The sequence below is a fragment of the Camellia sinensis genome, chromosome 3, assembly GCF_055761805.1.
Source record: "Camellia sinensis isolate YWXY chromosome 3, ASM5576180v1, whole genome shotgun sequence".
NCBI classification, from domain to species: Eukaryota; Viridiplantae; Streptophyta; class Magnoliopsida; order Ericales; family Theaceae; genus Camellia; species Camellia sinensis.
Window position 1 is genome coordinate 181,891,330 of NC_138963.1, and position 18,668 is coordinate 181,909,997.

General features: G+C 32.5%; 1 protein-coding gene and 1 long non-coding RNA gene across 2 annotated transcripts; both read right to left on the minus strand.

Moving 5' to 3' along the window:
* Positions 1–176: 176 nt before the first annotated feature.
* LOC114287466 (multifunctional methyltransferase subunit TRM112 homolog A) lies at positions 177–689 on the minus strand. Its single transcript, XM_082918658.1, has 2 exons — positions 327–689; positions 177–212 (listed from the first exon to the last, which is right to left on the minus strand). Exons 1-2 carry the CDS (start codon positions 687–689, stop codon positions 177–179), a joined length of 399 nt encoding a protein of 132 aa, XP_082774784.1.
* Positions 690–1,987: 1,298 nt separating this feature from the next.
* Positions 1,988–6,542, minus strand: LOC145822961 (uncharacterized). The gene is made up of 3 exons (XR_014364899.1): positions 6,124–6,542; positions 2,493–2,562; positions 1,988–2,395 (listed from the first exon to the last, which is right to left on the minus strand). It is a non-coding gene; the product is annotated as an uncharacterized LOC145822961 (long non-coding RNA).
* Between the last annotated feature and the right edge of the window lie 12,126 nt (positions 6,543–18,668).

Below are 18,668 nucleotides of genomic sequence, written 5' to 3' on the forward strand. Positions count from 1 at the left end.
AGACAAAAAAAAAAAAAAAAAAAATACAACAAAAATGAGAACTTTATTACTAAAAATACTCACTAATCGCAGTCAAGTGATTGAGTAGAAATTTGAAATTCTCATGGGTAGTGTGGGACTCATTCACTCAATTCCCCAATTGGCAATCACAATCAGACACAAAATCAAATCCAAATTCACGCAACAACCAGCCCATTCACATTCAAATCTCCCTTCAAAAACCACAATCCACATAAAAAAAAAAAACTAATTCGCATTGTAACTAGATCAAAACATATTATAAGACCCTGATTCGATAATCAATCGGCCAAAAACAGGAATCAGACCTCGTCTTCGTGAAGAAGCATGTTGGGGATGCCCTTTGTGACGGGGAATCGACGGCCGGTCTCGGGGCAGAGGAGGGCGCCCTCTTCGAGGTGGAGCTCGAGGAGGGAGTGGTGGAAGCGCTGGAGGAAGTCGTCGGAGTCGAGCATGGCGGCGTCGGCGGAGTCGGGAAGGTCAGGGTAGCCCATGGTCCGAGAGGCTTCGACGAGAGCGTTCCAGTCGATCTTGGGGAACATGTTTCGAAGAAAGTCGGGGTTGAAATCCACAGGCTTTTCGATCACTTTCTGGACTTCGATTCGGAGAGGGAAGCCATTGGTGACCCCCTTGATGTTGGATGATAGCATGTTGTGGGTTAGCAGCCTCATCTATCTCTCTCTCTCTCTCTCTCTCTCTGTGTTGCTTTGAGAGGTAGGCGTTGAACCCTTTTTCTATGGAAATCTAAACCCTTGTTTAACCCCCAAAGAGAAAATAAAGAGTGTAGGTTCGCATAGCAGCCTATTGGTTTGGTGACTCATAGCTATATAATTGCGTAGGTTTGTTATGTAGTACCATAATTTTGAGGTTTCAGCTCCCTTGATGGTCCGGATTGGTTATTAGGGTGTGAGGGGGATATATAGGGGTAATTTGGAAACATATTAAAAAAGTCAATTTACGTTTGGTAGAGTTTTGTAAATATGAATTTAAAGTATTTTAAGTTTGTAAGTTATAAAATTATGATTTGAGTGTAAAAAATTTATTTGGTTATGATTTTTAAATAGAGTGTTGAATTGAGTGTGAAATTGAGTTTTGAAAGTTTGATTTGACATGTGAAGTAAGAAAATTTGTTTGGTTATGGATTTTAGAAAGAGTTTTCAAAACTTAATTCAAATTATTATAACTCATAACAAAACACACTACTTTCACACTATTAAAAATTCTGATCAATACTCATAACCAAACTCTTTTTAAAATTCAATTAAAAAAAAATTATTATTAACAAAAAATAACATTAATTAATTTTTTAATTGAAAATACTACTACAAAGGAAATAATTTTTTTTCAAAATAAATTTTCAAAAAATTTAAATCATAAATATTTAAATAATTTAAAAAGTTTAATAAGTAAAAAATTAAAATAAATATTCAATTTAAATCGTAAAAATTTAAATAATTTAAATATTCAAAAAATTTAAATAATTTAAAATGTTAATATTTTAAATTTAAAAACAACTCTACACTTAAATCGTAACCAAACACATAAAACAAAACTCAATTAAGAAATTATTTTTAAAACTCATAACCAAACACATAACTTGAAACTCCATACTACTTTTACAACTCTAGACTCAAATCGTCACCAAATATATAACAAAAAAATTAAAATATTTAAAAATATTTTTATAAAATAGAGTTTGAATTTATTTTTATAAAATATTTTAAAATTTAAAAAATTAAAATCACAATATTTTGAAATTAAAATATTTAAAAATATTCAAAAAAATTAAAAAATTAAAAAAATTGTAACATATTTAAATATTGGAAAATTTACCCATAAATCATATTTTCTGAAAAGTTGAACCATTTAGTCCTAAAAGTTTTCTTATGCACCATTTAGTCCCATTTTATTTTGGCAATGTTGTTTATTTAATAATTATCATCAGCACCAACATTAGTCATCAAACAAGGATCGAACATCACCAACATATATACCCATTTGAATGTTAAGACCCATTTATCAACATTATTCATCAAACATTGATAATCATTATTCATCAAACATTAAGATCCAGCGAACATCAAATATCATCGCCAACATCAACATTATCAAACATCATCATCAACATTAACATCGCAACAAAAACATTAAGATCCAGCGAACATTAACATCATCGCCAACATCATCATCAATATTAAGATCGGCCTTTTCCAACAAACGTTGCAGACAATTGTGAACGCCGAAGGCAGAGAGGTCACGATCTCACGGCGGTGGTACTGGATCGGTGTGGATCGGCGCTGATGTTGACGATGTTGATCGGTGTGGTACTGGATCAGTGTTCTCGACAACTACAAAGTTTTCGGCGTTGTTTCTAATCCTAAGGAATAGAGCAAACAGAAAAAGAAATCTGTGGAGCATTAAGGAATGGAGATAGAGCAAAGAGAAAGAACAAAAAGAGGGAGAGAGCTACGTACCACAAGCGAAGAGCAGCACCGGCGACGAGCGAAGAGCGGCGGCGGCACGGTGGCAGCAAGGTTAGTGACGCTGATCAGGGAGGCGAAGAGCAAAAGACGATGAATGAAATGAGATGGATTGAGGGTGTGAATTAGGTTTAATGAGAATTGATTGTGTGTGGACATTTTGATAGATTCAATCCAATGGTTGAAGAGTGGTATTATATCTATTAATTAGTGTATTAATATTATATCCAATGATGTTGTTGTGATGTATGATGTTGTGTTGTTGATGATGTGATGACGTTTGATGTTGATGATGATGATGTTTTGATGATGATGTTTGATGTTGTTTGATGATGATGTTGTGGTGTTAGATGTTGTTTTGATGATGATGTTTGATGTTGTTTTGATAACGATGATGTTGTTTTGATGATGATAATGTTTGATGTATATACCCTTGATGATGATGTTGTGGTGTTAGATGTTGTTTTGATGATGATGTTTGATGTTGTTTTGATAACGATGATGTTGTTTTGATGATGATAATGTTTGATGTATATACCCTCTATGGTCAATTTCCCTATAATGGGACCTTTCAGTCTATAAGAAAACTTTTAGGACTAAACAGTGTATAAGTTGTTAATTTGAAATTTATTGATGCATCAAAATATTTAAAATCTTAACAAAATTAAAATATTGATTTGAATTGAGTTTTGAAAAGAGTTTTGAATTATGTGCTTGGTTATGAGTTTTGAAAAGAAATGATTATGTTTTGAATTGAGTTTTGAGAAATGGATATAGAATTATGATTTGAAAGCTCCAAATAAACAACACACTCAAATCAATGGGTAGAACTATATTTTCAGATGCTTACCAAACAGAGCAATTTTTTAATTTTTTTAAATTTATTTATATAAAAAAATCATAAAAATGTCATGAAAAAGTTAATTTTTTAGTAAAAAGAAGTTATTAAAAAGTCAAAAGTTAATTTTTTATCAATTTTTTAAAACACCACATAATATTTAAGCATAAAAATATGATATAATATGTTGTAAGATATAAGATGGATTATGCATACTATGAGGTCACTTATATTATATTTGGTTAAGATATGGTATAGGATGGGATAAGAGGAGAGTAATTATTTTTGACCTTTGGAGGAAAGATTTCCTATATCCGATATACAATACCATTAGGGGATTGGTATTGCATATCCTCTTTAAGAGATATATTATCCGGATTCCCTATATCCAGAACAACCAAACACAAGATATAAGGAGACAAGAAAATATGTGAAACCCACATCATATTATATTCGATCTTCCCTCATATCCACCCCTTATATACCCCTAACAATCGCGCGCGCACGGGGGAGGGGGAGGGAGGACCTTACGTGATTCGGCCTTTTTAAAATAATTGGAATTGTTTGGTACCATTTTTTTTCTCTTTGGGTAAATTACACTCATTTTTCATAAAATTTAAATAAAGTACAATAAGTTTATAAGTTCAATATAAATTATATTAATTTATTAGTTATAAAGATGAAAAAATTGATATTGCCATTAAAATATATATTTTAGTTTGTATATTTTTATTTTTTCACATTATTTATAATAATTATATTCTAACGTCACTAAAAAGAAAGTTAGTATAATTATACTAATACAATAAAATTTGTTGTATTTTTTCTAAATTTTAGAAGTGGCCGATGTCATTTATCCATTTTTTTCTTGATATTTTTGAAACAAAAATAATAAATTTAAAAATGCATCTAATTTTTATTATTATGTGAAAATAATTTTTAAAAATTTAAGTGAACTTTTTAATGTTTCTTAAAAGTGAATGGCTTTTAGATTTAAGAAAAAAATTAAAATTTTTGTTTGGTTATCCCTATTTTTTTGAAAATTGAATTTTTTACTTTTCATATTTTTTAGTGAATTTTTTAAAATATTTTATGCAATTTTTATTTTTATTTTTATTTTTTGGATACACCTAATCTAAATACACTTAAAAAGTAAAATATTTATAATTTAAAAAAAAAATTCAAAAAATACAAAGAAATTATAAAAATTCAGTACATTTTTATATTTTGTTGTATACAATGAATTTTTTAAAATATTTTTGTACAAATTATATATTTTTTAAGTATATCAAGATGAAGTGGATTTAAAAAAATAAAAAAAAATTAAAATATTTTAAAAATCACTAAAACTACAAAAATAAACCTGTTTTTGAAAACTCCAAACAAAATAACTATTTTGGATCCAAACAAGTTTGGGAATTTTATTTTTAATTCCCTCATCAAAAGTTTTGGGTGAATTACACTAATAGTCCCTATAGTTTGGGACTTGTGTCACTTTAATCCCTGACTTTTCAATTGTAACACATTTGACCATGAATTTTGAATCTTATTCCAAATAAGGACAATTGAAGATATTATTTCAAGGTAAAAATCGTCAATTTGATAAAATATAAACTAATTTGACAAAAATAAATGTCAAACAAATATTTGTGAATTTTTTAAAATTATTTCTACCCACTAAAAATAAAATTATGCAAAATTGATAAATCTTTTAGATATTTATTTATTTATTTTACCAAATTAATTTTTATTATGTGTTTGGATGATGATCGTGTAAAATTAATTTTTAAAAAATCATGTAATTTTATTAATTTTTTTATCAATTTTACATAATTTTATCATTGGTGGATAAAAATATTTTTTTGAGATTTATTTTTGTCAAATTAGTTTATATTTTATTAAATTGATGATTTTGCCCTTGAAATTAAACGATGGTATCTTCAATTGTCCTTATTTAGAATAAGATTTAAAATTCAAAGTCAAACGTGCCACAATTAAAAAGTCAAAAATCAAAATATCACAAATCCCAAACTATAGAGACTGTTAGCATAATTTACCCTAAGTTTTTAGTAGTTTAAGGACGTAAGGGCATGTTTGATTGGGCGGATTAGAGTGTGGGATTAGGATTATTAATCCGTGGGCCCAATTATCCTATATTTGTTTTAACATTTTTGTTTAGGATTATTAATCCAATGGATAATTAATCCAACAAATTTGTAGGATTATTAGTAATAGGGTAGGGGTGGGATTATTAATCCAATGGATATTATAATGAATACCACACTAATTTACTAGGACTATTAATACTTCACTATTAATATTGTGAATCAAACATGACCTAAGAGTATCTCCAATAGTTTGCTATTGGAGCTGTCAAAACTAAAATATAGCAATTGTGTGCAAAAACGGGTGCTCTAATGGTTGAAAATGACAGCTATTAAATTTGGCAAATATCAAACGTGCCAACTCAATCAAAAGTCAATCGTTTCCTTCATTCCCTTCTCATCCATCCTAAAACAAGGCCAATTTTTTTTTTCTCCAAATTCAAAAAAAAAAAAAAAAAAATTTAAAACATAAATTGTTTAATTTTTTTTAAAAAAAATAAAAATTGTTTCACCAATTTTGAACAAAAATTTCAACAGAAATTAACAAATCAATCAACAATCTGGCGAAATTAACAGAAGCAATCAAGCAGTTCAGAGAAACAGAACATGCAATTTCAATAAATCTCAAGCAATCATAGCATACATCTTACACAAAAACCACAAAATTAGAGGGAATAAATACCTAGGTTTCAAGTTGTAGTTCATATTTTAGACAAAATCAGCAATCATCTTCATCTTCTTCGTCTTCATTTTCTTTGTTCTTGACTTCATCTTCTTCATCAAAAAACCGATTTAAAGGAGTGATTTCAAGGGTTTGGGGTTAGGGTTTCAAAATCGAAGAGAGAGACACAATTGACTGGTAGTTAAGACTTTGAGGGTTAGAGGAAAGGGTTAGGGCTTCAAGGGTTGGAGATTGGTGATCTGGTGGTGGTTGATCTGTGATCTGGGAGAAATAGAGGGTTCAATGAGTGTGAGCGAAAGAAATGGGGTCAGTGATGAGGGATGAAGAGAGGGAAATGACTAGTTTGGAGAAAAGAGGGATTAAAATTGATGTGTTTGAGAGAGAGAGAGAGAGAGAGAGAGAGAACTAGTTCTGAGAATGAAGATAAAGAGAAAGAGATAAAGCATAATAAAAATGAAGACTCCAAATGGTGAATCTCAACCGTTGGAATAGGTTATCCAACGGTGGAAAAAGAGTAAAAGGCAACGGCTCTTTTTTCAATTTTTTGATTTTTTAAATTTTTTTATATTTATCTAGTTGGGTAGAATGTAGATAAATAATTTTTTTTAGACAAAGTTTTAAAAAGGTCATAAAAGACAAAAAATAAGCAATAAAAAAAATACTCAAAACTCTATATCTAAATTACCTATAAATTTAGAGAGAAAGTTGATTGAAATTTATCAAAATAACTTTGCACCATTGGAGCACAAAAGTTATAATTTGGAAATTTGCTATTATAGCATACCAAATTGTAATTTTGGCAAGGCTATAATAGCATATACTAATGGAGATGCTCCAAGAAAATAATTTCTTTAGCTCAAGTCCTCTGAGACTTCCAACATCATTTTCAGACCAAAAGTACTATACCACTAATAGTTTGTCATGTTATTTTTGGAATGTTTTAAAAATTTTAAGATTCAATAACTTTTTATTTACATATTCGTTTTTGATAAAATTAATATTTTTAGAATCTTCTCATTAAGACCTATCAAATAAGATTCATGATAAATATGAAATTCTAAATAAATAAATAAATAAATAAAATTTCACTGACAAAATTGCTCAGAAAAAATTTTAAAATTGTTTATTTTTTCTCAGAGAAATTTTAGAAATTGGATAATTGAGAAGTCAATGAAATTTCTTTGACTTTTAGTCAAAAAATTTAGTGAAAATTTATTCAATTTTTCTTTTCAAAATTTCGTATTTATCATGAATTGATGTCATCTTCTTTTTTAAATTTTTTTTTTTTCTAACAATTTTGTTTTTTCTTTGTTGAGTAAGAACTTAATTGTTTGATAGATCTAGACAAGATGATTTCAAATATATAAATTTTACAAATTATGGAGATTCAGATCAAAAGTTCTTGAATTTTAAAGTTTTGAAACACAATCTAAAATACAACGTAATAACTTTTAAAGTTTTGAAACACATTCTATACAACTCGTATACAGTAAAGAAAGAGGGCCTTGGAATTTCGTGGTACCAATTGTTAAAAGCATATTCTTGCATTTATGTTGAAATTTGTCCTTATTTTTATGGAATTTCAAATCTTAGGAATTTTAACCACCAAACAAATTATGATTGAAAAATCTAGAAATACCCTAAATGTTGATTTGTGATTATGTATCAATTTTAAGCAATATACAACAATCCTAATCAAACAATCAAGACAAATCGACACAACGATTTTACGTGGAAAAATCACAATTGGACACCTCCAATTGTGATAAAAAACCACGGGCAACAGCCACAAAACAATCCACTAAGAAGATATAAAGGAATTACACATGTATACTCTCAATTACCTAGCGAATTCACGCCCAAATTGAACCAACCTCTATGTGCCTCTTCCAACCCCGTCTTCACCTCGGAATTGTCTTGACGATGAGCCACTCCGGAATCCACCAAAGTTTCAGGCTCGAATTCTTCAGAATCCACCGAAGAACAACTTTCTCTTTTGTGTAGAATAAACAAACAAACCTTTGACGTATGCTTCTTAAACCATGAGTTGAATACTCAATGAAAACATTAAAGAAAACTAGCAAAAAAAAATTCCCAGATATAAACCTTAGAATCCATAAAGAAGATCTGAAGAAGTTGTCCAAGTTTTGGGAGAAAAACCAACTACTTATAGAAATCCAAAAGTAATCCTAGTTTTGGAAGAAAACCAATTCCTTATAGAAATCCAAAAATTTGTGTTCGCGCGGTCCGCTCGAGCGTGGTAATTCCCGCTCGAGCGGTGGCTTCAAAATTGTGTGATTCATATAGGCTTCACGCTCGAGCGTTCCGCTCGAGCGTCGAATCACACCATCTAGTACTTTTTTAGGCGAAACAGAGATGCTGTGAGCTTGCAATCCCCGCTCGAACGTCACTTTCCCCGCTCGAGCGGGACGACCAAAATTGAAAAATCTGGAAAACTTGTTCCTATTACAACCTCGGTTTTGATCCATGGAAATTGACAAAGGCACGATTCAGGTTGGATTCGCATCTAATAAACTCATAGCCTCACTGAAATAAAAAGGTGCGAAAACAAATACAACTGAAAGGAGTTTTGTCAAACGGGGTTGCCAAGAATAAAACCTAACAATCTCTCCCTTTGGCAATGTCGTGACAAAACACACCTAACAAATAAAATCCTAAACACCCTAACCCATTACAGCCAACAAAACCCAACTTCTTTATCAAGGTCTTGATCTGCAAAACAGTTATTAGTGCCACAATCTCCAAAACAACTATTAGTTCCACAAGAGTATATGAAAAAACAATAGACATATGACACGATTATCTTAAAACATGAGATGAAAAACATGAATAGATGAAAACTAAGACTCATGAAAAACAACTCTCAAACAACAAATGCAAGATCATAAACCAACCAAGCAATGATATGACGATGTAAATATCAGGAGTATGCAAGAAGGAAATAATAAGCAAACAGTGCATAGCAACATGCAAAACATATAGTCAATCTCCCTTACCAAACATTTCAAAGTGTTCATGCTAAACAACTCTTGCAATGAAAAAACAAACTCCCTTACCAACCTAAATTAAGATGAACCAAACTCCCCCTCACTAAAAGCAACCACAAACACTAAAAACAGTGAACAAGAAGAAAACGACAAAAATAATATGGTGGAGCAAGCAAGAAATTTCAGATTAGTACCTTAAAACACACAAGACTATCCAAGAAGCACAATTACTAGTAAACACAATGTGCACAGTCTGTAGAAGATTCCTCATGGAAGAAAGTGATGCATTATGTGAAAAACATAGATTCCATGATAAAAGTGTGTGTGTGACTCTTGGAGTTCGACAAACACTAGATTCAATCCTAGTAGTGATTTGAAAGTTGGACCTCTGGCAAGAGAATTTAAGCACAACACAGGAAAGTCAAACCACTAGGAATCAAGGGATATTTGGTGAGTAAAGGCGGAGGCTCCCCCTCAATCAATAAATCCTTTATTTATTTATTTAATTTTTACATCTTTTTCTTTTCTATCTTTTGCACATTTTTTCTTTTTTTTGCATAATTTTTTTCTTCTTCTCTTTCTTTTTCTTTTTCTTTTGCACACTCATTGGCGGCTGACACGCTCAAGAGTATGGAAACCGAACCAAAGAAGCATGAATATAATAAGGATGGCCTGGTTGGTGACTCTGAGGTAGCCTTTTCCTCATAGCTGGACTACAAAGAATAGAAGGGAAAGCCGTGGAGATCCAAAAAGATGGTAGATGGTTAAGAGACTCAACATCACCCATGATATGCTAATATAGGTCAATTCCTCTAGAAATGCAAAAGATCAATGACAGAAGTCCATAGAAAAAAAATCACTAAGGCGGAAGACTCCAAAATTTGCTAATCCAAGAGTGTGTACAGAATGAGACATACTAATCAAAAAACACGTACTCCAAAATGAGTAATGACCACAGAAAGCACACATATATTAACATGTAATGAATATTCTCATCAATTCCAATATGCACCAAGGACCACTCAAAAATTTCAAACTTGCAAAACCATACTAAGAAAATCTTTTTGGGATTTTTTATTTTTTATTTTCAAAAATAAAGCAAGACAAAAAAATAAACAAGCACACATGTAATGACAAAAAAAAAAAACACACAGAAACCCAAAACCTAAAATGACAAAACAAATTAACACAGGTCAAGTTTTCTCACCCAAACTGCTTTAATACGAACAAAGTTGTGAGAATTGTAGTTCTTGGGTGGTGTCTTGACGTTGTGGTTCCTTTCCCCTACAATGGGAACCCGTCTCGACTTGGCTTCCAACTTCCAATTTTTAGGTCTAGGCAAATACACTCTCCCATGCAACTTATAAGAATAAGGGCGAATATGACCATGCATACCACAATGATGACAAATAAAAATAGGGTGTACAGGGTGTACCTTCTTTTCTTTTACCTTACCAACTCTAGGAAGTTTGAGAAGTCCATCCTTATGCTGAATTTTTTTGTTCCCCCTTTCCTTGAGTTCTTGTATCATGAGATGCGGAAGCACTCTGTTTTTGCTCTTTCTTATCACTAAACCCAATGCCACTCTTGTCAGAACAAATTTGTTGAGACCCAATGATATTGTCCAAAGTCTTTGATCCCCTGTTTCAAAGACCAATGGTAGCCATAGCACACTTAAGTTCTTCCCCTTTCTTGATCATTAGTTCTTCCAAAGCAACTTGAAACATCTCGAGAGTTTTAATTTTTTCTTCATATGTTGCATAGATTTCCTGTAGCTCATTCCTCTCTGTCTCACAAGTCAAGAGTTTTGTACAAAGAGCTTGTCGATCATTAGCTATCTTGATGGCATCAATCCTAGCCTCGGAAATCTCCTCTTTTAGTTTGACATTCTCACTTTCACATGCTTTGAGTTTCATAGTGAGTTTGTCATTTAATTTGGATAACTTAAGAGATTCGTTATACAACTTTTCATAAGCTTGCTCAAGCTCTTCATCATCACTTCCCGAGGATTCATCATCAGTGGCATTCTCAACTGGGCTCTTTGGAGACTCTGTTCGTCCTTTAGTTTTGGAAGCCGCCATGAAAGCAAGGAATTGTTTATGTCCTTTTTCGCCTTGATCATCGTTGTCACTTTCATCTTCATCAGATTCTAATTCATCATCCCAAGTGATGGCCAGGGCTTTCTTCTTCTTCAAACGAGTGGGGCATTCTGAAGCAAAGTGGCTAAATCCTTGGCATTCATAGCATTGGATTCTTTCAGAGTTTCCTTGTATCTTTTCTTTCTCTTTCTTGACTATAGGATTAATTTTGAGTTTATCTTTGCCTTTAGATTTATGAGTATGAGTAAATTCCAAAAGTTTAGGATTCTTTTTCAGAAAAGATTTTTTAAATTGTTTTATAAAAGCATCTGTAATCTTGGAATCTATCTCATAATCCTCATTAGAATCCTCTCCAACTCTATGAGCACTACTAAAAGTAATATCTTTTTGTTTCTTTTTGAAATTCCTATGTGCCTCATAAGTTTGGAGATTTCCAACCAACTGATCCAGCTTGAGGTTGTCAACATCTTGAGCCTCCTCAATAGCCGTAACTTTTGGTTGGAACCGATCGGGTAAGGATCTCAAAATTTTTCCCACAACTTTGGATTCTGGTATTTTTTTCACCTAAATTGAAGTTGGAATTTACAATGTCACTCAACTTCGCATAAAATTCATCAAAGGTCTTACTATCTTTCATTGAAAGGTTTTCGAAACTAGACGTAAGCCTTTGAAGTTTTGAGCGTTTAACAGAAGGAGTGCCCTCATGAATAGTTTGTAAGATATCCCAAGCCTCTTTTGCGACTTCACAATTGCAAATTCGACTAAACTCTTCAGGTGTGACAGCGCAAAAGAGAGAATTGATAGCTTTACTATTCCAGCTACTACTTTGGTAATCAATTGTGTCCCACTTTTTAATTGGTTTGGGAAAAGTTACTCTATCAACGGTAATTGTTGGTTCGGTCCTCCTATTCATGACAGATTGCCAAACTTTTTCATATATAGATTTCAAAAATGATCTCATCCGAGCTTTCCAAAAAGAATAATTGGATCCGTCAAGTAGGGGTGGTCGAACCATAAAATTTCCCTCACAAATTGAATCCATTATCATAAATCAAACAAGATCTCGTTCAAAAGTTTAAAAGAAAAAAAACAAACGAGCAACCCGCTCTGATACCAATTGAAAAATCTAGAAATCTCCTAGATGTTGATTTGTGATTATGTATCAATTTTAAGCAATATATAACAATCCCAATCAAACAATCAAGACAAATCGACACAACGATTTTACGTGAAAAAATCACAATTGGACACCTCCAATTGTGATAAAAAACCACAGGCAACAGTCACAAAACAATCCACTAAGAAGATATAAAGGAATTACACAAGTATACTCTCAATTACCCAGCGAATCTACGTCCGAATTGAACCAACCTCTATGTGCCTCTTCCAACTCCGTCTTCACCTCGGAATTGTCTTGACGATGAGCCACTCCGAAATCCATCAAAGCTTCAGGCTTGAATTCTTCAGAATCCACCGAAGAACAACTTTCTCTTTTGTGTAGAATAAACAAACAAACCTTTGATGTATGCTTCTTAAACCATGAGTTGAATACTCAATGAAAACATCAAAGAAAACTAACAAAAAAAAATTCCCAGATATAAACCTTAGAATCCATAAAGAAGATCTGGAGAAGTTGTCCAAGTTTTGGGAGAAAAACCAACTACTTATAGAAATCCAAAAGTAATCCTAGTTTTGGAAGAAAACCAATTCCTTATAGAAATCAAAGAATCTATGTTCGTGCGGTCCGCTCGAGCGTGGTAATTCCCGCTCAAGCGGAGGCTTCAAAATTGTGTGATTCATATAGGCTTCACGCTCGAGCGGAAGTTTCCACGCTCGAGCGTTGAATCACACCATCCAGTACTTTTTCAGGCGAAGCAGAGATACTGTGAGCTTGCAATCCCCGCTCGAGCGTCACTTTCCCCGCTCGAGCGGAACGACCAAAATTGGAAAATCTGGAAAACTTGATCCTATTACAACCTCGGTTTTGATCCATGGAAATTGACAAAGGCACGATTCGGGTTGGATTCGCATCTAATAAACTTACAGCCTCACTGAAATAAAAGGTGCAAAAATAAATACAACTGAAAGGAGTTTTGTCAAACGGGGTTGCCAAGAATAAAACCTAACAACGATTTTCCTTAAATCTTATACCAATATGTAAAGGATCCCTCCTTAATTTTGCCAACAAGTTTTCAGTGTTTTTTTGGCATGTTGTTTTGGGGGTATGTTACCCACAAGACAACCTAAGAGGGGAGGGGGGTGAATTAGGTTTTTACAAATAAAAATAATAATACCCTAATAAAAATTATGACTAGCACAATAGATAAATATAGTTAATGAAATAAAAATAATTAAAATAAGTGTTCTAACAACTATGTTAGTTAATAATTTTAGCATAGTTAACATGTGAAATATAGCTCAATTTAAATAAAATAAAGAGATAAGGGAGAGAGAGACAAACAAATTTATAGTGGTTCGGCTTCAACTCGGCCTACGTCCACTCCTCAAGCTTTCCTTGAGATTTTTCACTATACTCTAACTTCACAGGGTGCTAGCAACCTTTTCACAGATGGAGCAATCCTCCACAGATTTTACACAGACTTTCTAAGTCAAGAATACTGAGTGTACTACACTCTTACAAGGTTGAAAAGACGGTGTTTTGTGTTTTCACAGAAAGTTACAAGAATTATCTGTCAAAGATAAATATAAAAATGAAGCTCTGATTTTTCTATAAACCTCACACAGGAAAGATGGGTTTAAAGCTATACGTCTCAGTGTATAATTTATGAAAGAGGATGTAAACAAAAATTGAAGAACACTTCTCAAAGAATTTTTCAGAGAATAGATGTGAGTGATTATAGATCAAAGAATATTTTCTGATTTTTTTGTAACTTGTTTACATTAGAGGCTTTGGTATATATAATGAAACTTATAACCGTTTATAGCCGTTGTATTCATTTGAATATCTTCTACTCCATCATTACTAATTTGAATATCTTTCACTTGAATCTTTTGGCCTGCTGCTGTGCTGGGCTGTTTGAACCTTTGCTTTGGGCTGTTTGAACCATTGGTTTAGGAATTATTTTTTGGTTGAAATGAACTCCTGATTTAAGTAAATATTAAATACATTCAAACAATATTTAGGATAAAAGTTTAGGTGAGAAATAAAGGGATAAAATAAATTTTGATTCTATTTTTCTCTTTCAAATAAATTAAAACATAATTAAATAAATTATCAAAATAAATTTTAGATTCTATTAAAACATAATTAAATAAATCATCAAAATAAATTTTAGATTATATTTTTCTCGTTCAAATAAATTAAAACATAATTAAATAAATCATCAAAATAAATAAGTTTAACAATCTCCCCCTTTTTGATGATAGCAGACAATGATATTTTGATTTGATTTGGAAGTAAGAAAGGCTCCCCCTCAAGTCATACTCTCTGAATTCATTTCTAAATACATAGGTTAGCACATGTGTAATAAATAAGCTTTAATCAACCACATGATATAAAATTAAGATATCAAATTATAAAAACATAACATCAGATTAGTTTGAAAATAATACCATAATACATAACATCATAATATATAACATCATAAGTTTCTCCCCCTGTGACATTATCAAAAAGGAAATCATGGCTCAGAATCGACAGGAGGAGGAGGAAAATGATAGGGATAAATGGTATCAAAAACAGATAATCAAAACAGATATATATATATATATATATATGATTCGCCCGCCTCTCTTTTCTGTCGAAAATCGCGTCAGACACGCGGCTTTGCTTTTGCGTCAGCCGACTGACAAAAGTGAGATGGGTCAATCAACTGCCTCGGCTATCTCTCCCGCTTGTCGTCTTCTCTTCCGTCTTCTTCTTCTTAATCACTCGCTTTTCGTTCTTCTTCCTTATTCGCTTGCATCTCTTTCTATGTCGTCTTGAGAGAGATAGAGTAGAGAGACTGAGCAGAGCAGAAAGTCTGCCAAAAACGACCCTCCTTTCGATTACATCTCTCTTGTCCCCTCACTCTCTTTCTCTACCTGAATGACCCCTTAAGTGCTGCTAGGTTGAGTGCCCCGGCACCTACGCTTCCCAACCTTCCTATGATGTCGATTGAGCAAATAATGGCAGTGTAATCAAATATTGAAGCCAATCATTTCACACTGACGTCCTGTATGGAGACGGTGACTGCAGTCATAAAATTGGTGCATCGACTGCAGAACAGAACGAGTGAGCTCCACCAGGTTAACGTCCAACTCTCTCTACTCCAGCGCATGTACAAGGATGCACGAGCAGAGATTTGCGCACTGAAGGTCGAAAATAAAGAGCTTAAATGGAGAACCACCTCCATGGCCCAATTTGGAGCAACGTCGTTCTTGGCTTTTGATAGTCGGCGGGGAGTGCTTGCTCTTGACGAAAGCACGGGGGCAGGGACGTCAAGCGTCGCCCAAGGTGATAAAAAGAAGAAGAGAGCGGTGGAAGAGACGAGTAAGCGAGGTCGGCTAATGGCCGGAAAAATGAAGGGAAATTTTTTTTTAATGTAAATATGTATATTTTGATTTGTATTTGTTATTATGTTTAATGTAATCACTTGAAGATGAAAGTAAACTGCAGAAAAAAAAAATTCAAAATTAAGTCTCAGGGCAAAACAACAAAAAAAAAATAAAAAATAAGAAAAGAAGAAAAATAATAATAAAGGAAATGAAACCTATTAGTAAAAAAAAAAAATAAATAAAAAAGTAAAAGATATTAAGCCTAAATGCAATAAAAAAATAAATTAAAATAAAATAATACCAGCAGAAATTATACTGAATGAGACGTCGGTGTTGCTGGAAGGGTAATGAAAAAAAAATACCATGAGGGTTTTAAAGAAAATCAATGTATGCAAAGTTAATTTTACCTCAAGATGCAGAACCCAAAAAAAATTACGCAGTTGAGAATATCAAACTGTTAAGGATAATAAATGTATGAAGGACTTGAGAGCATGTAATTGATATAAATGTTTCCATATCAATGTAGCAATACACATATATCATTTTAACAAAAAATCAAGTTTCACAGTCATAACAAAACTTTTAAAGTAGAAATCGACATTCCAAGCTCGCCACGAATAAAATTGAAACGAACCTCACTTAGGGGCTTTGTGAAAATATTCGCCAATTGCCTGTCGGTGTTTACAAATTCAAGTAAAATATCCCCTTTTTGAACATGATCTCTTAAAAAATGATGTCGAATTTCAATATGTTTTGTTCGTGAGTGTTAAACCGGACTTTTGCTTAAATTGATGGCACTAGTATTATCACATTTAATAGGGATATGATCATAATGCAAATCAAAGTGCTCCAATTGTTGTTTCATCCAAAGTATTTGGGCACAACAACTTCCGGAAGCTATATATTCAGCTTCGGCCGTTGATAAAGCAACAGAATTTTGCTTTTTGCTAAACCAAGATACTAATGAGTTACCAAGAAAGTGACAAGTGCCACTGGTGCTTTTTCTATCAAGTTCGCATCTGGTAAAGTCGGTATCTGAGTAACTAATTAAATCAAATGCAACACCTCTAGGATAAAACAGTCCCAAATTTTAAGTGCTAACAAGATATCTAAAAATTCTTTTAACAGCACTGAGATGTGATTCCTTAGGATTTGATTGATATCTAGCACACATACAAAAACTAAACATAATATCGGGTCTACTTGCAGTTAAATAAAGAAGTGAGCCGATCATACCTCGATATTTTGTTTGATCAATGGACTTACATTTTTCATCTTTGTCTAGCTTAATGGATGTGCTCATAGGTGTTCCAGCTATTTTTGAGTCATACATACCAAACTTTTTGAGTAGTTCTTTTGTGTACTTAGCTTGGTTGATAAAAATTCTTTCCTTACATTGTTTGATTTGAAGCCCAAGGAAATAATTTAGCTCCCCCCATCATGCTCATCTCAAACTCACCTTGCATACACTTAGCAAATTTCTTACACAAAGTTTCATTAGTAGCACCAAATATAATGTCATCCACATATATTTGCACAATAAGTAAATCATCATTTTTAGTTTTAACAAAAAGTGTTGTGTCAATCGTTCCTCTAGAACAATTATTTTCAATCAAAAATTTACTTAATCGTTCATACCATGCACGAGGTGCTTGTTTCAAACCATATAAAACTTTTGATAGTTTAAAAACATGATTTGGAAAATCATGATCTTCAAAACCTGGGGGTTGTTTAACATAAACTTCCTCATTTATAAAACCATTAAGAAAGACACTTTTTACATCCATTTGATAAAGTTTGAAATCTCTAAAATATGCAAATGCAAGTAACATGCGAATGACTTTTAATCTAGCAACCGGAGCAAAGGTTTCATCGAAATTAATACCTTCTTCTTGATTGTATCATTGTGCAACAAGTCTAGCCTTGTTTCTTATAATTGTGCCGGATTCATCAAGCTTGTTTCAAAAGATCCATTTGGTACCGATAATGGTATGATCTTTAGGTTTTGGCACAAGTTCTCATACTTTGTTTCTCTGAAATTGGTTAAGCTCTTCATGCATAGCTATCATCCAATGTTTATCGAATTCGACTTATTGAAAGTTTTTAGGCTCAATCTGTGAGAGAAAAGCCAAGTTACTACAAATGTTTCTAAGTGAAGAGTGAGTTTTAATACCTTTTGTAGGGTCACCTAGGATTAAATCCTTAGGGTGATTATGAACAAACTTCATTCTCTTGGCAAATTATCATTGTTTCCTCCTTTTTCTTGAGATGGGAGAATAGGTTGTTCAATCTTTTATTCAACTTACATGGTTGGTTCTCTTCTTTGTAGATACTTGAATACTTCACATTTGGTTCCAAATCTATATTATCACTAACAATTTGCTTTTGAGCAGAGATATTAGTTTCATCAAATGCCACATGTATAGATTCTTCCACAACAAGAGTGCTTTTATTAAAAACACGATAAGCTTTGCTAGTTAAGGAATAGCCAAGAAAAATTACTTCATCAGATTTTGAATCAAATTTACCTAAGTTATCCTTACGATTATTATGCACAAAAAATTTACAACCAAAAACATGCAAGTGACTAATGTTGGGCTTTCTATCATACCAAAGTTCATAAGAAGTCTTTTTGAGAATATGTCTAATTAATGTACGATTTAAAATATAGCATGCGGTGTGAACGGCTTCGGCCCAAAAATATTTAGGAAGATTATTTTCGCAAAGTATTGTTCTACTTATCTCTTCTAAAGTTCTATTCTTCCTTTCTACTACACCATTTTGTTGAGGGGTTCTAGGTGCTGAAAAATTATGTCCAATACCATGCTCATCACAAAACAATTCAAATTTCTCATTTTCAAGTTCTCTACCATGGTCGGTTCGAATATTTGTAATAAGAAAGCCTTTTTCATTTTGAATTCTACGATAGAGTTTTGTGAAA

Bases quoted from the DNA above. Each gene is read 5' to 3' on its own strand.
- LOC114287466 (XM_082918658.1), bottom strand. From the start codon at position 689: ATGAGGCTGCTAACCCACAACATGCTATCATCCAACATCAAGGGGGTC. The intron at 213-326 runs GTCTGATTCCTG...TGGTTTTTGAAG, and splicing joins TGCTTCTTCACGAAGACGAG to GGAGATTTGAATGTGAATGG.